Below are 26,801 nucleotides of genomic sequence, written 5' to 3' on the forward strand. Positions count from 1 at the left end.
AGGCTTCAACATCAAATGTATAGAGGCTCGATAAACCAAGAAAATTAATTCAGTAAAAGAACTGGGAATATACAAGGTGTAGAGATAGTTTTAGATAACGAAGTGAAGTATATGAGAATTTTAATTGTAAAGTCAACATAGTAGAAAGTTTGAACAAAAAAATAAATAAATGCAGGCACAATACTGATCCACTCTTCTCCTGCTATTTTCCAACAGAAACATTTCTAAGTACATCTATGAGATCCAAACCCAAAAGCGTTAAGAGTTAAGTGAAGAGAGATAAATGGAGTCACTGAAAAAACTGGCCAAATCCCCAAAAATAATGTTCCAGGAAAAGAGAGAGACCCTATTATGAATCATGTTAGGGTTGAATTACATGTCAATGAATTTTTAAAATGCTTTGCTTACATAAAATATTAAGACACATGGGGAGAAAGAGGGCATGAAGAGTTTTGTTTTTTCCCCTAGAGATATTTTTAAAGATGATATTTGTTCTTTTTTTTTTTTAAGATTTATTTACTTATTTATTTTAGAGAGAGAGAGCATGTGAACAGGGGGAAGGGGGAGGGGACAGAAGCAGACTCTTCCCTGAGGGTGGAACCCAACACAGGGCTCAATCTCAGGACCCCATGATCATGACCTGAGCCAAAGTCAAGGGTGTCCCTCCAACCACCTGAGCCACCCGGACGCCCTATGAGGATACTCATTCTGATAGGAATGGGTTAGAAAATTGTCACAGCTGAATGAACGAATGCATCCTGGGACCATGGGATCTACCTCAGAGAATGGAGAAGGAACTTAGGAGAAAGTGTGATGGCAGCGTTTTAGATACGGTCATTAACCTCTAGGCTCTCTGCAAACGCAGTAATGGATGATTGATTTTAAATACACTATTCCAGGCGGACTAATAAAAGTTAATGATAATGCGATTCATGAAAACCATGTATCTTTTTAACTCAAAGTGGGAAATCTGCCTTTCTTCCTTTTATCTCCCACTCTTGCTGCCATGGGGTGTGTGCCCCTGATGGTGTTCACTCAGTTATATGCTACTGCAGGCTGCGCATTCCAAGAAACCAAGACAAGAGACAGAACAAAACCAAAACACAGTCTTTGTACACTCTAACAGAGTACGTAAAGTGAGGGGGAGTATTAAACAAAAAGAGAGAAAGCAAAAAGAAACACTCTAGGAATGAGAAAGGAGCTATCGCTAAAGACTGGAAATTTAAAACATTAAAAAAAAAAAAAAACCCAAGAATACTATGAAAAATGCAATGCTGAGCAACTGGAAAACCCAAGACAGAAAAGGGTTTCTTAGACAAGACATCAAAACATAAAGGGAACGATTCATGAAATTAACTTCACTCAACTTAAAAGCTTCCTTTCGTCAAGACACTGGAAGCTGAGCCATTGACCAGAGGACTGTGTTTAAAAAAAGACAGGACTGACCGTTACCCCAGAATTCATAAACTCTTGTGAACCAATTAAGAAAAACACTCAGCAGTTGACAGAAATAAGCTAACGGAAGAGAAAGCCAATAGTGATCCTTAGTGATCACTTCCCATCTGCCAAAATTAAGAGGTCCAGCGACCTCAAGTGTTGCAGAAGCTACAGACCAATGAGAATCCTTACACGCTCTTGATGGGAGTAGGACCTGACACCAGATATCTGAGAACAATTCGGCCCCATGTGGTGAAGCTGAATGCGGGTGAATTCTGGGACCCAGTCATGCCACACCTGTCTATCTGTCCCAGAAAAATCGTTGCCCGGGATTTTTCACCGCAGCACAGGATCTTGAGAGTGGCTGTCTATGTGGAGGAAGGAAAGGATACGGGTCTAATGTGAGAGACACAGTAGCCTTCGATTTATCGGTGATGTTCTGTTCCTTAACTGGGGGTTGGGTAAGTAGTCGTCCCTTATGTCATTACCGATACTTTTTGGTTTGTCCAAACTTTTTCACAAAAGTTAAAAAATAATAATTACTTACCAAGCTGTCCACCTCTATGCTGGAGTTTACAGCCCACTGCAACGTACCCATGATATTCATGGCTAATGTTAGAATAATACCAACTGTTCCTTCTCCTTCACCTATAGGTGGGGAAAAACATATAAACAGGCTTTATAGTTATTTCTCTCTTCGGTGAGCCACTTTGTGCTGCTCCCAGGGCGTATGTCCTATTCAAGTTACATTCCAGTTTTGTGCTCATCTCAACCATCTTTCGTCTCAGTTCACCACAGCATGTACCACCGGTAATAAGGTTCTGCATGCAGTTAAGTATTCAACTAATGTTTCAAATTAAAGAGTGACAATTAGGGAAGAGTTGCCCTTTTTTGAAGAGGTTTCAGTTGTTGAGGGGATGCTGGTGTCGGGTCAATACCACGGTCATCTCTTCTACTACTCTGTAAGTAACCATACCTTCAACAACTATGATGGACGATGCAAAAAAACTTCTATATCCAGATGAGCTCCTCCACAAAGAAGTCAAAAGCAGAAGAAAGGTGTGTTTGAGCCGCACCCAGAAGATGTTTAGATACGTCTCCTGCCTTTGTGAGGAGGACTTTCTCTGCTAATCAGATGCTTTGGTGGCAGGGGGTGGGAGGAGCGGACTTCAGGTTTCATGGGGAAGTGAAAACTCATGGGTCTGCCATTGAGAAAGGGAGAAAGCTGACTTTTATGGGGTTTTTTTTTTGGTTTTTTTTGTTTGTTTTTTTGACTTTTATGTTTAAACAAAGAAACAAAAAAGTGACTAGTTCACCCAGGAAGAACAATACTTGAGTGTTTAATTAGAATAAATGGTTTTCAGGGCTGGAGGGGACCACTAATTCATGGTCCTAAAAATTTTCTAACAGGAAACGTCTTAAAACTTTAGGTTATCAAGTCTCGGTTGAGAGTCAGTCCTGGCAACTGGAATACAGGAGAAGATTATTGTCACTGGGTTCTAAAATTGGGAGAAGTAATTTGTCCTATTATTATCAATTGAGATTTTTTCTTCCACGTTTCCTCTGACAGAAGACAAACCACAGATAGAAGGCATGTGCTTTTAACACTAAATCACTTGTTCTAAGTAGGTAAGATTTATCAGGGCCCCAGTGTATTACTCATTCTGAAAGTTAAGATGGGAGTAAGATAAAATGTTAATAATAATAACAATAATAAATACTATAAGCTTTATGGGTGTCTACTAGGGACCAGGAACTCTACTAAGTGTTTTGCACAAACGATCACATTTAACACTAGAGACCACAAACCATAGGAGAGGTGCTCTTATTATGTGTGTTTACATATGAAGAAAATGAAGGCCTTAGCGAAGCTGATTAATGTGTACAAGTTACCGGAGCTGAAGGCCAGTAGAGGCAGGACTGGTATTAGACGTGTGGCTAACGTTGACCCTGGCTAAGAATCAGCTCTGACGGACAGGGCCTGAACTAAAGTCATCTTGCAACACTCTGTCTACGCCTACTCCGTTTCCCCTGCAGGCTCCTGGGCCTCCTGCCCTGGGCCTCGTGGGGCATCTCTGTGACCCCAGCACATGCGGCACTCCGCTGGAGCAGGATTCTACTCGGACAACCAAACTGTCCCTTAGATGTGGCAGGTGCTCTGAATCTGGGTCCGCTGTCACATACATAGCCTACTTCAACATGTCTAACTCAGTAATTCAACTTTTTTTTTTTTTTTTTAGTAATTCAACTTCTTTTTTTTTTTTTTTTTTTTTTTTTTTCAACTTCTTAAATTAGAGCTTATTTGTCCATATAGATTTTCATTTTACTCATGGTGAAAGGTATTGTGTTTGTTACCCAAAGACCCTAAAATTTAAGACTTTTTTTTTAAAAAAGATATTTTCCGTGTATTCATGAGAGACACACAGAGAGAGGCAGACACAGGCAGAGGGAGAAGCAGGCTCCACAGAGGGAGCCCGACGTGGGACTCGATCCCAAGTCTCCAGGATAAGGCCCTGGACTGAAGGCAGTGCTAAACCGCTGAGCCACCCTGGCTGCCCTAGGGTAGTTTTTCATTGTGTAAAATTCACATTAGGGTAATGAATTGCACCAAATGGTGGTTAAAAGAAACCAATTTACCAGGGAGGGGGATTTTTGTGTGTTTATGTGTATAAATGGGGATGTTTCTTTTCCCCTATTCAGCAAGCTCTTGAATAAAATGAGATCTATAATTTTTGAAGCCAGGATTCTTTACTAATATGAGTCAAAAGATGATTTTTTTTTCTCTCAATCACAGATTTGTTACTGTACACTCTGAGTCTACTTTTTGAACTATAATGCTGAAATCACACAGCTCTAATTCAAAGAAATCATTTGTCCCACCATAGATGAATTTTAAGATTAATAAACTCCTCTCCCCCCCAAAAAAAAATCTATTCAAAGATACCTAAAATGTTTAACCAGTAAGACTGTAGCAGTTTGGGGTTGACAAAGTTTGCAATTGAATGGTCAGTCACATAGTTAAAAAGTTCATGTCACCTGTTGTTAAAATGGAGATGAAGGTAACAGCAATGAAGAATATGACAAAAATAATTTCCATTCTCATTTGGAACCAGCGCAGCGTTGACAGGTACAAGAACCAGTTGGCAGTATGTAAGTTCAGAGCTTTGTGAAACAAAGTCTCAAAGTAAGGCTGGCGTCCAAAGGCCCGAAGTGTCCACAGTCCTTTTAAACTTGTAAGAAGATGAGTGAAAATTGGACTCCTGCCTGCAAAATATTCCCATAGAAAACAACACAAATCATGTAAGGATGTGATGCAAATTCTTACTACCAGGGACCTGAAAAAGATTAGCTTCAAAAAGGGTAATCGTACACTAAATGTCATTCGTTAGAGGGTTTTCGTACTGGGGCCATACATTGAATAGATGCAATTTGGTTTGTTGCTGTTGTTTTTAATGAATTAGCCTCCTTTTTTACTAGGCCATCATGGACGAGAACTTTTTATAGAATCAATGCCATATTTTATTCATATTTCTTGGCTTTCACTGCGTGCTTCCCCCTGCCCCCAGCAATCCTATATTAATCATTGCTGAGAGACCATGTTTTTCTTTTGGGACCATTTATTTAAGTTTATGTGACTTCATTTAGACAATAACCTTCAATAAAAACACATTGGAGATTTAACCCTGAAGGTGCACTGGCGCCAAAGCCATTACTGAGAGATGTGCTTCCCCAACAGCTCAGGCCGTGCTTGGGGAGCGGCGGGGGTCGGGGTAGGGGGGTGCACACAGAAAGAGAGACCCCAGGAGAGCAGGAAGGGTATGTGAAACATTGTGCCTGGTATTGTTTGAGAGCCCAGACAAAGCTTTAGTAGTAATAGTAGCCCTATCGTTTTAAAGTTGAATTTACGCAAGTTCATGATGAATGAGCATCGTACACTACAACCCTGATAACTTGCTTTAAAGCCAGAATGAAGTCTCACGGTCATTAGCAGAAACCATCTATGTGTGCTTTGGAATTGACTGTACGCTTTTGCATATACATGTGTTTTTAAAAGTCATTGTCACATTATGTAGGAGTTTAACAGCCGTTGGAGGTGGGGGTTGGGGGGAATGGGAAAAGTAGGCAGAGGGAAGCAGGTAGAGAATACAAACAGCCTTGTGGGTATCTCCCAGGGCAAGGGCTGCCCTTGCAGGGCCCTACCTTCAGATTCCAGTTGCTTGAGTTGCTGTGAGGTGTGGAGGAAGTAGGCCCGCAGGATAATAAAGGCCGCTATCACTGGCACTGTCGCTAGGAAGATGTAGGGCTGTAAAACTGACACCACCGCCACAGCTCCGATCACAATTAATAACAACTGCAAGATCAAAGACAACACTTTGGTGAGTGAATGTTTTCACGTTGGTAACGCGCAAGGTACGCCAGAGGTGTAGCTCCAAAGAAGCTCTTCGCGCTCTGCTCCGTTCTCAACGAGGGGCGGGCATCTTCCTGGCAAAGTAGCATTTTGCATAAATTCCATCAAAATTCAAGAAATTACTCAGGTTGCTTGGCACAACATCTTGAAGTTTTGAAAACATGGTGCCCTTGGGTCTCAGGATGGTCTCACTTCCCACATGCCTTAAAAGGGCTGTACGATAAACAATTGTAGATGAATATGATTTTTTTTCCCTAGCGTGGCCTTCTTTTAAAATAATTTTATTTAATTTTGAAATGATTTTGGTATAAACGTGAAATTTTAGCCTTTATTTTGTTTACATGATTCCTGAAAATCAGGCATTCATCTTGGAGCTTTTTGAGTCAGAAAGATCTGGTTTAAGTGAAGACTCGGTCATTTAGGCATGAAACAATTTTTTCAAGCATAGTTGACTCGTGTTTGAGATTTTTAAAAATTATATTTAATAAATGTAACTCCCCTCCCCAATTCTTCTGTTCCTATTCCTTAAAATAATTGGAGATGACCTTAAAGGCTCAAAAAAAAAAAAAAAGATTTTGGGATATGGCTAATTGATTTAATTTTATTTCCATCTCCTACGTTGTCAAAATGCACTTCGTGCTTCAGTCAAGCCCATCAGTTAGAGATATCTCTTCACATTATCCATCAAAACATCAAAGAAACAAGCTAACCATGCTGGTTTTTCTTCAGAATCAAGTTAAAAGCTTATATTCTATTATTCCCACATGATATCAAATCTATACATTTTAAAAAGAAAAAGAGTCTGCTAGCATTTGCTCCACCGTAATCCATTTGAATAAGTATAAATAATGTCACAACAAGGGTTAAAAAATAAACTTATTAGAACATCCAAATGATAATCAGTGAGCCAATTCTCTACCAATTTCCAGGGGTGACACATGCATTTTTGCAGCTGAATATGCAGTGAAATGCAGAATATTTTGGTAGATGGCAGTGGGGGTGGGGGTGTAGCTAAGAGCTGAATAAATCTTCTTCGAGTGTGTTGTTATTTCCATCTAAAACATTAGAGGATAATCTCTCAGTGACCTCTCTAGGGGAAATGCCTCCATGTCTCTAATTAATTCTGCCTTAAGAGCCCTCACTCATCAAGAAATACTCGGATAAATCTTTACTGGGCCAGGCACTGGACCAAGGACACATGATGCCTCAAAAATCTAAGGAAAGTCTTCCCTAGTCCATCTTTGTCCTACAAGAGCCACCAATACAATGAGAAAGCCCCAAAGGCCCTACTTACTCCCTGACAAGACTTCAATAGCAAACTAGTTTTTTAACTAAAGACATTTATTTCCTAGAAATAGGATCTTTGCCAGGGGTGGGGGAGTAGGGGGAGATAAGTTCCAAGCATGATTAGGGAATATGATTTAATCAAGCAGACTATCGTATTAAATACCAGGATGTCTGAAAGACAAATGTTGTTGCACTGGCATCGTGAAAACATTCAGCTACTCCATTAGGATCAGGGTCTTGTATTTGCTGCAGACAGTTGTAAAGAGCACTGTGTTCATTTGACTAGTGCTATTTTTACCATATAATTCCAATCTGGTGTGGCTGGATTATAACACTCGTTGCAGAAAGTGACCATTTTGTTTCCATGACTGCTGATATGCTAGAGATTCTTAGGAATGAAAATGCAACTTACAATAAAATGGGTATAATTGGACAGTTGGACTACCCAAGATATCACAGGAGGTTAGTGAAGAATGAGGAAGGTGGCTACAACTGGAAATTATGAAACACTCACAAGATAAATTTCCAGGAATTATAATCATCCAGAACATAGCTCAGACTGAAAAGGAGGTGAAAAAGGAGTCTAAGCATTGAGAAAAATAATTCCATTTGCTACATAAGAGGCCATCCTTTGGCACTGAGGTCAGAAGCTAATAATTTAGCTCTGTGTGCCAAACTAAAGGCACTAGTTTAATATATATGATATTCTCAGCACGAAAGAAACCTTAAATTCTGTCCTAGATTTTTTTGATTCACAGTGAGTACGAAACAAGTCACTTCAATCAGGTGTATTAGTGAGAGGACAACAAAATAAATAGAAGGAATTCAGGACAGGATGGAAACAGGAGCACAGATGTCTAATTGCCAATGACCTTTACCCAAATTCTAAACTTCCTCATTAAAAAAGAAAAAAAAATCAACAGGCCATAAAGCCTGCGAGGCACAACCCATTCATGGTCCTAGGAGGTAAGCAGCACATTTTCACCCACTGACAGCAGCTCAAAAGCATTCCTGCTGCTAAAGGGCACATAGCACTGCCTGTGAAACTAGAGCAGATGAGAAGAATGAAGGATCACTCTGAAATCGGGGATAAGTTAATGAATAGATAGATAGATAGATAGATAGATAGATAGATAGATACCTATTTAAAACTATGATATGAAGAGCAGATTTGGAATTTAAGTCACAAATGAATTTTTAAGTAAGGGATTAAGGGGATTAATAGAATGAATGTGGGGGGAGATGTGAAAGATACAGAAGAAATCGTAGTAGGACTCTGGGTATAATTAAATATTCAGATAAGAGAGAAGAAATAAAAGAGACTTAAGGGTTTTGTGGCTGAAAAGAGAAGATTTTGGTATTTTAAAATACACAGGCTTCTACTTAATAAAAAAAAAATCATTCACCCAAATATGGAGATAAACAGGATGCTAAGACAGTTTTTCTCTGTCTCACAAATATATCTGGTCTAAAATGACTTGTTTTTGTTTTTGTTTTAGATCATTCATTCATTCATTCATTCATTCATTCATAAGAGACAGAGAGAGAGGCAGAGACACAGGCAAAGGGAGAAGCAGGCTCCATGCAGGGAGCCCAACGTGGGACTCAATCCTGGGTCTCCAGGATCACTCCCTGGACTGAAGGCGGCGCTAAACTGCTGAGCCACCCGGGCTGCCCATAAAATGACGTGTTTCGTATCCCCTCTGAATTAAAAACTAGGACAGAATTTAAGGTTTCTATGTGTAATGAGAATTTCAAGTATATTAAACCGGTGCCTTAAGTTTGGCAGCCGGTGTTAAATTATTAGCTTCTGACCTCAGCAAATGTGTCATGGGTGGGCCACTGCTAGTATGCTGGTCTGAAGCACAGAACTTGAGTACCGAAAGACACCATCATCAGATTTATCTACTTCATTTTACAGGTTAGAAATAGAATCCAGATCTTCCATTTCCATTAGACAGTGTTCCAATCCAGAAAGCAAATTCTGCTAGAACGTTATTAAATGTTAGGACAAAGAGTAAATAGAAATTTATTTTTAAAGGAAATTTACAGGTATGCCTTATTTTGTGCAAAAATCTGTTCCTGTAATGTTGTAACTCGAAAACATTTCTTTAATGTGAACATAATTAAGTATAGCTAGAGAAGCTCACAATCTAGAGGATTTTTTTTTATAATAAAACTAGGATGAATGACTGATTTTTATTTTTTTTTAAGAATTTATTTATTTGAGAGAGAGAGAGCAAGAAAGACAGAACACAAGCTGAGGTGGGGAGGGGACAAAGGGAGAAGGAGAAACAGACTCCTCACTGAGCAGGGAACCTGAGGTGGGACTCGAACCCAGGACCCCAGGATCATGACCTGAGACAAAGGCAGATGCTCAACTACTGAGCCACCCAGGTGCCCCAATGACTGATTATTAAATAAAATCAAAACTAATCAGATTTTTACTGCCATTTGATTGTCAGATACTATGCTTCCTTAATATGAGGCCCTCTTATAAATAAAATAGGGAAATTAAATAAATAAAAGAGCCCTGCCTAATTACTTGTGAAAGCACAACTAATGAACTGCAACATTAGAAATTGAGCAGAAACTATTTGCATTGCCATAACAGAAAGGATTTCAGAGCCATCGCATGTGTCTAAAAAGTGTTAACTTATAAAATAAATACTTAAAAATATTTCTCCCACAGGATTTCTGAAGCGAGATTCACACTGAATCAGAAAATAGTAAACTACAAAAAAAATTTATATATATATATAATTATATATACAATTTTTATATATATGTACATCATCAAGGACCAACATTTGAGTCGTCGTTTTGCAATCATGTCAAAATATCCATGTTCCAGTTTTTACCTAATTTAATAATATTATATTTGATATCGGTCATTTACACTCCTGGAACAAGGAACAAATAAACCACATTTAAAGAAAGATACAGGACATGTCCCTTCAAATGTTTGAGCTCAAAACATCAGTGAAAGAATTCCAGCAGCTATTGCTGAGTTACAGCCCTAAACACAGCAATGGAAGGAAATCCAAAATGCTAAAGTTCACAAGGAACAGTTAATGCATTTTAATCGCTCCAGTCATTTCAGATGAGGCAAACTGACAATCTGGTTTTTCCGCACCTGCCAATGTCGGTTGCATGTACACACAAATGTGGTAACCTTTATTTTGTTTTAGAGGTCCTCTCAAATAAAGTATTATTATAGGGGATTGGGAAGGGGGGGGAGAATGACTCATGCTAAGATGGGCTGCAATGTTCCAGCTGTCTCTCCAAGGAGATCACTGAAACTGTGGCATTTGCTTGACCTAAGCCAGACAGGAGTTGTCTTCAAACTAGGTCCAACAGCAAGGTCATTAACTCACAGCCCTCCTTAAGTCCTGCCACTTGCAGAGTCCTAAGGTGCATCCCCTAGGTCACCTTCATCTCCATCTCCTCCTTTTCTTTTCATTCTAACTTCCACTAAATCACCACACTCCAGGGAGACATGCTCGGAGCCAGGCTGTCCTGGTGGCCCCTTCAGATGTGTCACCCAAGGACAGTCCTCACGAGTCCTGGATTTTTCTTTCCCTTCTCATCTGCTTGAAAATGTATCTGTACTACAGTCCCTGTATTATGGTCCCTACCCTGAGGCTGCTGGCTAGCTAACCTGGGCCAGTGTGTTCCTGGGTGGGATGGGTTGAAACTGTAGCCCATCAAGGATTAACAGGTCTTCATTTCTAACACGCGCCCTTTGGAGGTAGGTGACTTCCATCAAACAGTAATGCCAATGTCAAAAATGTCATACTTTGTGGACAGTTAGGGAAAGGCGGTCTACTATGTCTTTCAAAGCATTTCCAGGTACACAGCTATCACGTCTAAATGTGGAATTGCCCTAGGTTCGGGTCAGGTAAACTGCTCTGACTCACCACTGAATTTACTAAATTTATGCCGATTTTGAAGACTTTTGATATTGACAAAATTCCCACAATAGACAGGCCTTCAACTCCCAAAATGAAAAATAAGCATAACTTAATCTACTTCTTTTTCTAACTATTTTTAAAAGTATGACAAATGTAAAGACACTTAATAGTTCTTATTTTTACAAACCTGGATGAAGTCAAATATGGTAAGGGGCAGAAGATCATCCAAAATCGCTATATCTTTGGAGAATCTATTAAGAATCCCACCTATAATATAAAGAAAGAGAAATTCCTCAGAAAACAGTAATCTTAAAAAGACATATCAATATTTGTTCCATCTGGATCACAGCAGAAATATTCAAAACTCAAATAAGAATCAGCACGTAACATGATAAATAAAGACTTAGAAAACGCTCGTGTTGTACAGAGATTCTAAGCCCTGTGGTTGAGTCATGGTCTCCCACGTTTAAACCTTTATAAAATACGGATTGTGGTAAGATTCATCCTATTGCTACCACCTCACACGTGCGAGCTTGAACGTAATGATGATTTCCCGGATGTGCGATCATCATCGCTTTACATCTGTATTCCACGACGTGTGGCTCTACCTCTCCTCCGACTTCCAGGCCTTTCTGACATCTCTGCAGAACCCCTGGCTACTCTTAATTTCTGCCCCTTGTTGTATGGCCCCCCCTTTTCCATGTTCCCTCTTTCCACCCTCTCTACTAGCGACTTGAGCGTCAGCCTGTCTTCTGAATTCCAGACTTATGTTTATAAATCTGATGATGTTTTCCTTCAACGAAGAAAAGTTATAGATGGAATGTTGACGATGTGCCAGACGTAACGCTAGGCACTGAGATAACAGAGGTGAATAAGCCGGGCTCCTTGCCCTTAAGGAATTCATTGTCTAGGGATAAAGACACAATTAGATAAAACATACCATGGTACAAAAAAAGTGATATTGAATCTTATCATTCAACCCCCCCCATTAGCTACATAATGAAGTCCAAAATTCTTTTTTTTTTTTTTTGAAGTCCAAAATTCTTAATTTAATACTTAATGCAACACAAAGTTAAGATCTCCATAATCTCTCATATTTACCTTTTTTGGGGGGAGGGGGAACATTTAAGTTTTACTCTCTTAGTAAATTTCAATTACATAATATAGTGTTTTCAATTATGGTCACCAAGTCATACATTAGTTCCTCAGACCTTCTTTATCTTAAAGGGATGAATTTTTGCCCTTTTACCAACCTCTATAGTTGGGTCAAAAATACTTTAAAAATACATTTGGAATTTATTCCTCCTCTTCCACCAAAAAAAAAAAAAAAAATCCAAAAAGCAAAAAAACAAAACCTTAAAACGAATTTATTTGATCACCTTTGAGTAGTTACATGAAACTAAATTATTCTATACCATCCTATTCTACAGCCTTCATAGGTAAAAGAATTTTAGGTTTTCTTTGGTCATTTCAAATCTTCTCTTTTAAATGAGACTGTATATTGGCAACAAGATGCCTGAAAGGGGGCTAGACCAAATATTTGAACCGAGAAGGATGGCTAACCCAATGGCTTGTTTCTGTTGCTACACTCCCATCAGCAACACAGGATAACAAATTGGCTAATTAGCCAAGACAGAAACATGAGGAGCAGCCTCAAGGTCTGATAGCCTACAATATCTAAGAAATGTGCATGCCAGTCATTACGAATCTTCAACGGGGCAGATGCCTCCGTCAAAAGCCAACACTACTGCTAGAAAACCAACAAAATCCTAGGACCTTTTGACTATGGATCAGCAGCACCATTTTGTATACTTAGTCAAATACCTGCTTTCAGTGTGTTGAGGGTTGACATAGGTGCTTGAAGAACAGAATGTAACATTTTGTGGTGTAAAATTTTCGACACTGTGATTAGAGTATGCACCAGTGGTAAACCTCTGAAGAGTCCCAGAGCAAGCAAAGTATCAGCTACTCCCACATAAATGTAGAAAATATAATATGCGCTGGTACTGGTGAAGATCACTGCATAACTGCTGTTTACGCTCTGAGTGCTATTCCCTTTGTCTTGAGAAGACAAGCTGCAAAGCAAAAAGAAATCATTATTTGTCAACTAAACTTCCCTGCTGAATTTCCGATACATGTAGACAAAACTGAACTTGAGTCTGAGGAAACACAACATATTTCACTAGCAGAAGTAAGACCTTTGATCTCAAGGACCTAATATTGCAATGAAGTAGACTACATTTTTTCACCATTGAAACAGATGAAGTTGACCATCATTAAACAATCAGAGAAAGGACTAAATGTAAAATGCTGTTTCCAATATTTTTATTGTATTTTTTGGAAACAAAATACAGCTAAATTCTGTAGGAACTGGATAACAGTTGCAGAAACTGCACATGCTCACAATTTTAAACAAAGAATTTTCCATCTCTATAACAGTATGGGGAAATGAAGCATCCTGGATATTATAATATTTAATAAGACCCAAATAATCAATAGAAACAAAATATAATCTACAATAGGACAAGGAATACTCACTTTCTAAGTATCCACAATACAACCAATGAAACAGCCACCTGAAATAAAACAATACACACTTGATTTTCTTTTCCAACATCTCTACCTATTCCTCCATCAAAACACACACAATTTCATTTTCCTTTGCCTCACTTTCCTGGGTCCAGCAGCTGCAATGATTGTTCTCAAAACCATTATATTGTGGTTATAATATGTTAATAGAATTAAAATTCTACTATATTAAATACTTTGCCATTTTTCTCCCTCATTCAATAGAAACTATTCATGGAACCTCACAGAAGAGCTAGGATTGCAGTTAAATGTTTTAAAGAATAAATCTTGCTTCTTATAAAGAGACGAATAGCCTATTGGCAGATAATTCACTTAGCTGTTATAAATAATTTCATTTAGTATGCAGCACATGAGGGATTAATTCCTATGAAACCACTTAATTATTGGAAAAGATGTTCATATTTATGAAAATTAGATAAAAGTCTCAACAGTGCACCTGAAATATTTAAATAAGTTATAAAAACTCAACACCCCCAAAGCAAATAATCCAATATAACAATGGGCAGAAGACATGAACAGACATACAGATGGCCAACAGACACATGAAAAGGTGCTCATTATAACTTACCATAGGGAAATGTAAATCAAAACCACAATGAAGTATCACCTCACACCTGTCAGAATGGCTCAAATCAACAATACAAGAAACAACAGGTGTTGGCAAGGATGCAGAGAAAAAGGAACCCTCTTACACTGTTGGGTAGAATGCAAACTGGTGCAGCCACTGTGGGAAACCGTATGGAGGTTCCCGAAAAAGTTAAAAATAAAACTACCCTACTATTAGATCCAGCAATTGCACTAATTTACCCAAAGAATAAAATTTACTAATCCAAGGGGTACATGCACCCTGATGTTTATTGCAGCATTATATGTAATAGCCAAGATATGGAAGCAGCCCAATGTCTACTGATTGATGAATGTAGATGATAGATAGATGATAGATAGATAGATAGATAGATAGATAGATAGATAGATAGATAGTAGATAGATAGCCAGATAGATAGAGATAGAGATATCTACATAATGGAATATTATTTATCCATAAAGAAGACTGAAATCTTGCCATTTGCAATGACATGGATGGAGCTTAGAAAGTATAATGCTAAGTGAAGTAAGAGAAAGACAAATACCATATGATTTCACTCATTTGTGGAATTTAAGAAACAAAACAAATGAGCAAAGGGGGGGAAAAGGAGAGAAACAAACCAAGAAACAGACTCTTAACTATAGAGAACAAACTGTTGGTTGAGAGGGGAGGTCGGCGGGAGGGTGGGTGAAATAGGTGATAAGGATTAAGGAGTGCACTTTTGATGAGCACTGAGTGATTAAAATAAAAACTTAAAAATAAATTAATTAAAACTAGAAAAAGATTATTCATCCAAAAAACAATTCTCAAAGGTACAAAAATTTAGCTTGTTATAAATTCACTTTGTTATAAAGACAAAACACATACTTTAGGTTGAAACACACACTACTAGTACTATTCAGGCTTTCTCAAGGTAGAAGCTCTTGTCTGAGGGATAAGTATTATATATCATAACTGAAAAAATAAAAAATTTTAACCACTATGGTATTTTTAGTTCCTTCAATATTTAAGAGCCATGCACCCAGTTCCACTTCAATCTGGTATTCTATTCTCCTAAACCCTGTGGAGAGACAATCTGGTGTTTGTATATGTGCTGTCGAAGCGAGCACAACAATCCTGTGTTTGCCATCACAACTCTAATACTAGAAATGACTGTAATTATATGACTCTCCCAAAACTAACTTTATCAGAGAATCTAATAGGAAAAAAAAAACTGTGAATAAAATAATTTGAAAATTAATACAGCATAAAAATAGAGAAGAAATTTCTAGGTGTTCTTTCATATTCAATTTAAGTATCTAATAGTACTATATAAAAAATTTATAGGGACGCCTGCGTGGCTCAGCAGTTGAGCGTCTGCCTTCGGCTCAGGTCATGATCGAGTCCCACGTCGGGCTCCCTGCATGGAGCCTGCTTCCCCCTCTGCCTGTGTCCCTGCCTCTCTCTCTGTGTCTCTCATGAATAAATAAATAAAACCTTTAAAAAATGTTTTATAAAGAACAATTGGCATTAACTAAGAAATGACATGATGAAGTTCTATATTTTAAAGAGGTGTATAAGTTTTAGTTAAATTCACATATTAGGAATATAATAATGAAAAATCTAATGTCATCATTCTTTCTTTCCTACTTTTTTTTCATTGCACACATAGCGTCCATGCACTATATCAGTAAAAGTAAAGAAAAAAAGTTCCTGTTTCCTTGAAATTTAAGGAAATTCAAATTGACACAAAACAAGGCAACAATCTGGGGGAATCCCTGGGTGGCTCAGCAGTTTGGCACCTGCCTTCAGCCCAGGCATGATCCTGGAGTCCCGGGATTGAGTCCCACATCAGGCTCCCTGCGTGGCGCCTGCTTCTCCCTCTGCCTGTATCACTGCCTCCTCCCCTCCCCCCGTGTGTCTATCATGAATAAATAAAATCTTAAAAAAAAAACAAACAAACAAGGCAATAATCTGACTTTTTCAAAAGGCTTTGTCCCAGGACGAATGCTTTCCTATTTCCTGAGACTAATCAAATCATTCAAGAATCAAGATAAGGGTATCTTTCTGAGTCACTCTTTGGTTATTATAGTCCCCCTTTGTTCCAATCAAAGGAGTGTCAATATTGCTGGCATTGCCAACATTCTTGGTATAAGAATAAATCCCAGAAACAAATATTTTATAATATTTACTAATGAACAATAACCCAAGTAGTTTTCAAAGAACTGGTCTAGTCAGTGTAATATAAAGTTATTTCCTGGCTTTTGTGAAGAGACCACTAGTGGATGGAGACACAGAACTGCCAATCCAAACTATTTTTGTTGACTAGAACAAAAACAGTTCCAAAGACTTGATATAATGATATAAGTACAAATATTTGGGGGCATACAGAAACAATTGGTTAAGCAAATTCTATCATTTCATTCCAAAACGTTTTAAGTTGTAAAGTTTATGCAGTTTATGATAGAGTGAGAGTTCTGGGTCATTAAAAGGGAAAAGCAAAAGGTCTTTATTTTATTTTATTTTTCTGGGGCTTTAAACTTCAATCCATATCACATAAAAAACAGTACAGTCTAAGTCAGCACTGTCCAAGGGAAATATCTACGATAATAAAAATGTTCTATACCTGCCTTGTTCAATATTGTTGCCGCTTATCACATGGGACACTTGTCACAGGAAATGTGTGACTGAGGGACCGAATTTTAAATTTTATTTTATTTAATTTCATTTAATTTATATGTTCATATATTGCTGTCAGCTACTGCATTAGAGAGTGCATGCATAGGTTATAATAACTATTAGTGGGGATCCCTGGGTGGCGCAGCGGTTTAGCGCCTGCCTTTGGCCCAGGGCGCGATCCTGGAGACCCGGGATCGAATCCCACGTCGGGCTCCTGGTGCATGGAGCCTGCTTCTCCCTCTGCCTGTGTCTCTGCCTCTCTCTCTCTCTCTGTGACTATCATAAATAAATAAAAATTTAAAAAAATTAAAAAAAAAAACTATTAGTTCTATAGGGGTGTAGACAGAGTATTTATTACATATTCATGTTAAGTATCCAAAATCTGATGATGGCATTCTCTACAAACAACTCCATGAATGACCAGGATGATGATTCATGAACTGTGCAAATGTCCCCAAGATGAAACAGAAGTAGCCAGTATTGGGGTCCCCGGGTGGCTCAGCTGGTTGAGCATCGGGCTCTTGATTTGAGCATCTGGCTCTTGATTTCGGCTCAGGTCATGATCTCAGGGTCATCGGGTTAAGCCCTGTGTTGGGCTCTGGGATCAGCGGGAATCTGCCCCTCCCTGACACACTCTCTCTCTCTCTTTCTGAAATAAATTAATAAATCTTAAAACACACACAATTGAAAAAGCAGATAACCTGTCATGTAACATAGGGTAAAGTTAAAGAAGCCAAACCAATTTATTCTACAAGTTTTTTATATACAAAGAATTCAGAGCTACCTCCTGAGTCACACAACGGGATGTTTGTAAAGCAATACCTATTAAAAACACAATGGGTATTTTGAGTTTTTAACCAAAGGAACACAGTATCCTAAATGTTCTGTGAACAGTATAAACATAAGTGCGGTAGCGTATTCCACCCATTAGCTCTGTTTTGTTCACTACACACGCAACCACACTATACGCACAGAATTGTGCCTGACACATTGAAAGGACTTAAAAAATCTGTGTTGAATGTGTAAATGGCTGCATGAGCGAGCGGCAGGCCGTAATAGTAAAGTGCCACCTTGTCATGACTTCGTACACAGAATTCAATGCTTCACAAAATCATGCCCTGAAACGTAGACCCATGCTAAGTAGAACTGCCTTCAAAGGATTATTATTAATCAGTTACAGCAGAATATTAAGGGAATATATCACATGTCCATTTTACTAAAAATAAAAAGTTACCCAGAGCTTCCTTCTTAACAAAGAGAATAGGATAGAGCAGTACTCTTGACACATTCCTTAAAAATTACAGAATGAAAACACTAAAGGATCTTGACATACTCCAGTGAACAATACCCACCAGTTGTTGTAAGAAGCAGGAAACTGTCTCCTAGTCTTATTTGCATTTCTTCTCAGTGATGTACCATCAAGCAGAAGCACTAGAAAGCCCAACGTGATAGAAATTGTATAGCCTTGGGGCACCTGGGTGGCTCAGCCAGTTAAGCATCCACTTTCCTCTCAGGTCACGATCCCAGAGTCCTGGGATCAAGCCCCGAGTCGGGCTCCCTGTTCATCTCCCTCTGCCCCTTCCCATCCCCCTACTCATGCTCTCTCTCTCTCTCTCTAAAAAAAAAAAAAAATTTATAGCCTTTATCCTTGGCGCCAATATCGAAGAACTTACAGAAAATACTTCTCTGCATAGAAAAAAATGGTCCAGAGATATAAAGGCAGACTGACTCCCTAATTAAAATAACACATTAATGATATGTCGTAACAAACTGCATAAATCAAACTAATTTTTTTCAGTTTCACACTTTGAAGAAATAAGAAAGGGAAGCATATGGAACCTACTCTATAAAACCACAAAATCTAAATTGGAGTATGGTATCCATGAAAAACTAAAAATGGATAAATTACGTCATCAAGGGAGACACGTATCTTAACCTTTCTTCAAGTTTTCTGATCATGATGAGTATGAGGCTCTAGCAAAGGTTTAAAAGAACTAAACTATCTTCCCGGATTAGCACCTGCACCATGATACATGCTGATGAGATATGTCGATGTTACTGAGAAAGGGGCACACTGGTATTAAGAAAGAAGCTTGATCTAAAAGAAAAGCTGTGTAAATTTTGATTTGAAGAGGGTGACAGAACTGTGAAATCAGTGTTTAGCTATATAACCGTGCACATAATTAAAACAATTGCTATTCGTCTACTATCACCAAGTTTTTATTACCTAAAGTTTTGACAGCCAGCTCATCGGTGATGCCCCCAGGACATTGGCCAAAGTGCCACATCCTAGTATATAATGTCTTGTCTAGCAAATGGCATTATCAATGTGTTTTGCCCATTAAAAAGACATTTTTTTTGCAATAACTGTGAGGGCTCCACTAATAATTTACATCCTCTCTTGTAATTTAGTTTTAAGCTTAAAGACAAAGGACCACTGTCTTCTTGATTAAATGAGCCGGTAATACTGTACACACGCACAGCAGCTCAGTGCTCAATCACTAATTAGTTAATTAATTATACACCATTTTGAGAGGTACAGAAGTTCAGCTCTATGGAGCTGGATAGGACAAAGATCCTGTAAATTAACATAAATCATCACTACATTCAGATAAGACCTTTTTTTTTTTTCTTACGCAACTCTACAAATTGAAGACAATCAAGATATGTGACCTTTCAGTGCAGAGATTTAAATCATTAACAGTTATGAAAGGCTGGCTTGAGATTAAATGTGGCATGAAACTAGGTCTCATTCCCATTAATGTTAGTCATTTGGCATGACTAGCAGAGATTAATGAGGTAAATTTAAGATACATTTCAAAGCAATTTTTATTACTTATGTCAGAGTGTCAAATTACCCAACTGCATATTTTTGTTAAAGTATAAAAGGGATTATTGAAACTTTCATTATATTTCGGTTATGGACTTGCTCACCTCAAACTATCTTGAGCTTTATAATGGTATGACATTAAGGGTATCAATGAGAACAGCAACTAGCATTGTTCAGTATGTGCCAAACCCTACATTAAGGGCTTTATAACCTTGATGTGGTTTCACTCACAAACATGACCTGGGAAGTTGGTATTATAAACTCTCCATTTTGTAGATGAGGATATTGAGGCTCAGCATGATTAACTTACCTTGCTCAGCTTCATTGTGTTAACAAGATGGACCGAGGTCACAGCCAAGTCAGTGTGATGCCACCGTGGGGACTGTACTACACTGCAATTCCCATCAAACTTCCAGTTGGTGTATGAATTTACAATAATAGGGCAAAAGAAGGGATATCACCAGGACTCAAGAGCAAATGGAAACTGATGGTTTAGAGGTGAAACAGTATGTACGACTCTTTGGTATATACCTTTAGATATTGAACACTATCTTAGTTGGTCAGGGAAAAGGGATGCTATTTCATGTAGACCTCATCACTGAGGTTAGAAACAGCCCAACAACAGGAAACAACATGTAGCTCTAAGCCTGGGTTTCAGTTACGTATGCATTTGCACTTCTCAGGAGAGGCAGCTCTTCACCAGGGGAGAAACCCTGAAGGCAGTGGGGCCTTCATGTCAGATTTAGCTCATACCTTAGGGCCCATCCAGCGGTTGATGTCCCCTGGAATAAATATCTAGGGTAACCAGTCATCCCAGGCGGAACCCGATCCACCTGTGTGTTTTGTTGAACCCATCTAGTGTTCATTTGTTTGTTTTTATTTAATCAACTATCTACATTTCAAAAATGGGGAAGACTTTACAGAAAATATCTGGACTTCTATCTTATCTCAGTAGACAAAAAGATTTAGCAAAATTGATCCTAAATTCCCTCACGGCAAGTGTTTGGCTGGTGCCGCATCTCCGTTGGCCCCATTAGACAACTGGAGGACAAATACTCTCCAGCCTCAGAGCCACCTCACCCACAGGCATTCTGGCCAAGCCCCTTTTGGCAGTTAGGTGGCTGCTCCTCATCCAGAGAGAAGCCTCATCCATCATGCCACTTCGAGAACTTCTAACATCGTTGTGCCCTGCCCTTGTAGCCTAGCACGCTGCTTGCACTCCCCTCCCTTGTTGTTTTATCCTGGTGACATGAAGGACAGCAGAAGCATGACAAAGAGACCATGATGGTGGCACCAAAGACAGACAAAATCTGTAAGCAAGCGGGTGATGGGGATCTCTAAAAGGATTGTTTAAAAGGGTTATTAAGCCACTAATACATATTTATTTCATTTTGTGAAGACACAGTCATTTAAAGGTGGTGATTCATCACTTGCATATTCAATAATGCAATATCTATAATCAAATGAACCTAAAACTGAGTACAGAATAATTTTCACTGCTTAATTTCAATCCATATAAAAGTATTCTACTTACAAGTTTTGAACAACTCCACTAAAAGCTCTTCATATCTATTTTGTATGCTATATATGAAATATAGGAATATGAATATGGAAGTATACATATCATTATATAATATAAGGTTATAAATACACATATATTTGTATTTATATAATGGGAACACCTGGGTGGCTCAGCGGTTGTGATGATCCCAGGTCCCGGGATCGAGTCCCATATCGGGCTCCCTGCAGGGAGTCTGCTTCTCCCTCTGCCTCTCTCTCTGTGTCTCTCATGAATAAATAGATAACAATCTTTAAAAAAAAACACTATTCTTAATGTAACTTTAAACCATAGTAATATTTTACAACAGAAAGTTCTTACCTCAGCCAGAAAAATAACTAAGCACCAAATTAGCACAAAAATTAAGTTCTTGTGGACAGTAATATATCGAAGGTATGTGTTCCATGTAGTCACTGGTGGTATGCTCTCGACATCATCAAAAAAGCACTCCTAAAAAAAAAAGAATCATGGTTACTACGAGGAGACAGCACAGTTTCACACCACCATTGTGGTTTTATGTTGAATGTGGGAAATTAAAGGAATACTAGTATTTGAAGCTAAATGAATTTCAACAAATATAAACCATTGTGAATGACATAGATGATGTCGCACAATAGCCAGTATAATGTCCACTGGAGCAACACAGGTTTTCAAAAATGGGAAACACTGTAATTTTTCAAAATTCTGAAAGTAAAATCACTGATGATACGAGTGTATTGATTTTGGACAGTTTTATCATTTTAATGCTTAACAGAGTCACACCTTTTATCAAATAGTACCATTAAACTGAAGTTTCCTAGAACTCCCCTTGATTTAATTCATTTCTTCAGGGGTCTGTGGACAGATACAGTTTGGAGTTTTGCTGGCTATTTCACTCAGTTTGGAGTTTGCTGGCTAGAGGTCTGCCCAATAACGTGAAGGCCCGCTGATGTGTGTATGCTCCTCAGTAGTGAAGATCCTCTCTCTTTCCAGATATGACTTAAGTTATAAAATTCTAATCTTCTGTGTATTTCCCTAGAAGTCTATTTGTCCTTTGGTAGATGCATTTCAAAAATTTGAAAAAGAGCAAGTCCAGATATTCCTAAGGGAAAAGATATTTTTGTTTCTTACAAAGTCAACAAAATTCATAAAAGGGGCCCCAGAAACTCAAAGAAGGGGTTCTATGAAATGGGAATATAGCACACTGATTAGATAGAAAGATTTTTGGAAGCAAATGAACCTTTATTTGAATTGGAACTCCACCATTGACTTCCTAGAAGCTGCCTGAATTTAGGCAGCTGGACTTCTCTAAATTTCTGATTTTTTATCTGTAAATGAAGATATGGATATGCACCTTCTAGAATAGTGGTGGGCACTAATTATACACTGCCTGGCACTCAAAGTTATCAGTAAGTAATAACAATTATCAGTTAAAGAGATTATTCTTTTTTTTTTCTTTTTTTTTAAAGAGATCATTCTTTACAACTACATTTATCAGTTTGGGTTTGAGAAATTCATTCATATTGATATTAAAACCATACAGATAAACTGTTCCTTAGGAAACCTTTGCAAAATTATAGAAATACTGGAAGTGTACATTTTAGAGATCACCTGTTTTGTTTTCTCATTTTACAAGAGGAGGAAATTTGGGTCCAAAGACCTCACATGACTTGTGCCTTGCCAAAGGCCACACTACTCTTAAGTGATCTACGCTATCAAACATGTCAGTTCATTACATTGCTGCCTGATTCATCCAAGGCACATCGGGAATTTTCCTAGTGAAAAAAAAGCAAAACACAATAAACAAAAACGCTCCTCTTTTTATGTTGCTTCCTACTTGAAGAACAAAAGCATTTTATTCTTTAAAACTTAATGTAAAAAACTTTCTATCTGAAGGTTGGCACCAGCACACGTTGAGTTTCATATACCTTCTTTAAGAGAAACCTATCCTGATGGCCAACTTACAAAGCAAATTTAAAAGATAAAAAGAAGCCCACACAAATTCGGGTAAGACTGAGGTACCAACCGGAATACCGAGGTAGTTCTGTCAAGGGACTAGCAGCTTTTGTACCTCACAGGGGCTACCTCTATACAAAACCCTTCTTGGGCCTCTGACTGAAGCTGTTATTTGTTTGTATCTTTATTTATACCCCACTTCCTTCCACAGAGATTGGAAGGTGGTCACAAAGCAGATTTGTAATGATTCACAATTCCTCTCATTCATAATAACGATTATCACTGGCCTACTCAAGGACCCAACACTAGGCCTCACTATATCTTTCACGGGAAGAGGTATGTCCATCGCCAAAGGAAATAGGTTATTCTTGTACATTTTGAAGTTGCTTATGTAATTTATGGACTCTGGACCTTCCGAATCCTAAAATAATACTTACAAGTTTTATATCATGCTACGTATTGCCTTTCAGTTGCATTCTGTGACAACTAAAATTAAAAACAACACCACTGATGGTTTATACATACCTTTAAATCCTCTTCATTAATTTCTTCACTTATTTCCAAGCCACTGTCTTGAGATAACCGTCTGGAATATATATCCATTTCAGTTAGATTTGCCTGAGGGGCCAGTGACATTTTTCGCGTGGATGCTGTTGTCCTTCGGTGAATGCTCTGACCTTGGTTCACGGAGGAGCGTGTCATCAGGTTCAGAACAGACTGTCTTCGTTGTCTCCGGAGCGTGGGGCCAGTGTTGATCATGTTGCTCCGAGGCAGGATGGCCTCTCCTTGCTCACAGTCGGGAAATAAGGACAGCCTTCGCTCTACTGGCACCTCAGACTCTCCTTCGATGCCATTCATGGGTAACGGGGTCTTTTGTACAATTGAAAATTTTCTTATGGAGTTGATTTGATTAAGAATAGAGTTCTTCCTTTTTTCACCAAACTCTCCAGTCTGTTTAAAAGATTGCTTTTTTGTTTCATTCCAGGGCACGGCCGCATCTCCTTCTAAGGAGAAACGCCGTAAAGTCTCAGTGATGATGGAGTTTCTTCTTTCTGGACTGAACTGGTCAAAAGAATCATAGCCCATGAGCTTCGAGCTGAAGTCGGGCCGGAGACTTTGTAATTCAGAAAATGTCCCATAAAAATAACAGCTACCTTCATGTAAAATTAAGACTTTGTCAGCTTTCTTTAAATGTTCCATTTTAGAAGTGACCAAGATCCTAGTTTTGTTAGCCATCAATTTACAGACACAGCTTTAAGAATATTAAAAAAAAAGAATATAAAAACATATAAATAAGACATCAATATATAATCTCTTTTACAGTCTATGTATTGCATTTTAACATTTTATTAATGTATTCTTAGGTAAAATGTCTATCATCCAATGTCATTATTATACTTAAGTAATTCTAGAAGTAAATAAAAGCAGTTAATTTGGTGTCTTCTTGAATTAATATTGCATGAAATATATTACTGAATTATTAGAGTATGCTATATCATAAAGTTGAATGTTAACAAACCTAGAGCAAAATTAAGTATCTGATGTTAAATAAATGTTGGACGTTGAGCAAATTGGTTACCCTATGGGTCTTGGTTTGTTCATCTAAAAAATTAAAGAATTGCCAGATAACTTTTCAAGATCCCTGAGAATCTATATTTCTGTGTCCTCTAAAATATCAGAGCTTTCTTGTTCTTCACATTTTCTATCAATTTCCTTTTACATTTCGAGTTGGCCATGAATTTAGTTCTCAAGAGCTTATATATAAAACTAATCTGATCTTTAAAGCTGAGAATTGAATAATAAATTTGACTCTCCTCTAATAAAATTTCCTTTTAATTTAAAAATAAATCCTGACTAGCACCATCTAAGGAGATCAAATTCTTTTAGACATTAAGACATTATAAATTGTATGGAGAGAGGAGGCATCAATCTCAGGGCACCTGGGTGGCCCAGTCAGTTAAATGTCTGCCTTCGGCTCGGGTCATGACTTCGGGGTCCTGGGACTTCGGGGTCCTGGGATTGAGCCCCTGTTGGGATCCTTGCTCAGTGGGGAGCCTGCTTCTCCCTCTCCCTCTGCTCCTCCCCACATGTTCATGCTTGCTCTCTTTCTCAAATAAATAAAGTCTTAAGAAAGAGGCATCATTCTAGATTATACCTTAACATACTAACAGAGCTAACAAAGTTTATATTAGTAAGAAGTTACTTATCATACTTGTAGGATTGTAAAAATCTTAGGTATTAAATTTAAATCTAGGGGTAATGCAGCCATTTTATACACACACACACACACACACATACACACACACACATCCTTATTGCTTAAAATCCTTATTTTAGAAGAGTGTTGTCATAACTCTCCTGATAAACTACTTTATAGTTCAGGAAATCATTTTGAAACTGAAATCAAGTCATATAACAAACTGCTCCTCTTAGGAACTTTCCACACATTGAGCCCTAGTGAGAGCTCCCATGAAATGTATATCCCTAGTTTTGTGTGATGAAGAAAGACGTTCTATAGGAGGTATCAAGGTAGACCAATGGTCTGAGTAGTTGTCTGCATTAACACATTCACCTTATTTAGTTTCTTAAGAAAATCCAATTTAAGGAGAAGAAAGAATAAAATACTAACATACAAAAAAGTAAAAACATTAAGTGTAATAACCAATCAAAATAATATATGCCACAGGTAATAATAATGCAAAAGCTACATTGATAGTGATCGTTACAACAATCAAGGGAAGAAATTGGGCTCCTGTGAGGTGGTCAGAAAAGCTTTTAATGGACATGATCTTGAATCTTGACTGTGAAAGGAAGATCAGATTTGAGTGATGCTATGTCACATGCTGCCACCATGAGTCACAATGGTGGCCATAATTCTCACAGGTAAAATGCAGCCTATGAGGGGATAATTGTTCTTTCTCATCTTTTAGCATGAGCATTATAAACTATTCAAAGAACATACCTTTCAAATATTTCTTTTTCTGTTAAAACATCCAGGTATCCAAAAGGAGAGTCTAAGAGATATAAATCAGCATCTTTATATACTGCTCTGAAAAGAAAACAAATATGAAATCAGATTTTTAAAATATTCCCTGTCGGGGATCCCTGGGTGGCTCAGTGGTTTAGCACCTGCCTTTGGCCCAGGGCATGATCCTGGAATCCCAGGATCGAGTCCCGCATCAGGCTCCCGGCATGGAGCCTGCTTCTCCCTCTGCCTGTGTCTCTACCTCTCTCTCTCTCTCTCTCTCTCTCTCTCTATGTCTATCATGAATAAATAAATAAAATCTTAATAAAATAAAATAAAATAAGTAAAATAAAATAAAATAAAATAAAATAAAATAAAATAAAATAAAATAAAATAAAATATTTCCTGTCATTTAGTGTAGGCAATTCTAAAGGTGAATCAAAAAGGTAAGCCGTAAATGATTTAATGGTTTTCACAATATCCCAAGAACGACTGAAGCGGCTTTGCTAAATGTAAGTGGCATAAATAGCAGAAGTCAACAAACTGAATCACACCACACCACACCATTTAAAGTATCACCTTAAAAAAGAAAATTTTGAATAATAGTATCTGTTGAGAGCCAAGCACCATGCTA

At 38.0% G+C, this 26,801-nt stretch overlaps 1 protein-coding gene across 1 annotated transcript in view; it reads right to left on the reverse strand.

Annotated features, from left to right (window-relative positions):
* Nucleotides 1-26,801, reverse strand: part of CFTR (CF transmembrane conductance regulator) — a 163,948-nt gene that overhangs the window by 44,496 nt on the left and 92,651 nt on the right. Inside the window, exons 13-21 of the mRNA XM_077856012.1 lie at nucleotides 26,165-26,251; nucleotides 23,728-24,454; nucleotides 21,589-21,717; nucleotides 13,585-13,622; nucleotides 12,871-13,121; nucleotides 11,234-11,313; nucleotides 5,638-5,788; nucleotides 4,474-4,701; nucleotides 1,985-2,085 (exon numbers count right to left, since the gene is read on the reverse strand). Coding sequence (XP_077712138.1) covers nucleotides 1,985-2,085; nucleotides 4,474-4,701; nucleotides 5,638-5,788; nucleotides 11,234-11,313; nucleotides 12,871-13,121; nucleotides 13,585-13,622; nucleotides 21,589-21,717; nucleotides 23,728-24,454; nucleotides 26,165-26,251 — 1,792 coding nt within the window. The remainder of the gene's footprint in view (nucleotides 1-1,984; nucleotides 2,086-4,473; nucleotides 4,702-5,637; nucleotides 5,789-11,233; nucleotides 11,314-12,870; nucleotides 13,122-13,584; nucleotides 13,623-21,588; nucleotides 21,718-23,727; nucleotides 24,455-26,164; nucleotides 26,252-26,801) is intronic.

The sequence above is a fragment of the Canis aureus genome, chromosome 18 (genome assembly GCF_053574225.1).
Source record: "Canis aureus isolate CA01 chromosome 18, VMU_Caureus_v.1.0, whole genome shotgun sequence".
Taxonomy (NCBI): domain Eukaryota; kingdom Metazoa; phylum Chordata; class Mammalia; order Carnivora; family Canidae; genus Canis; species Canis aureus.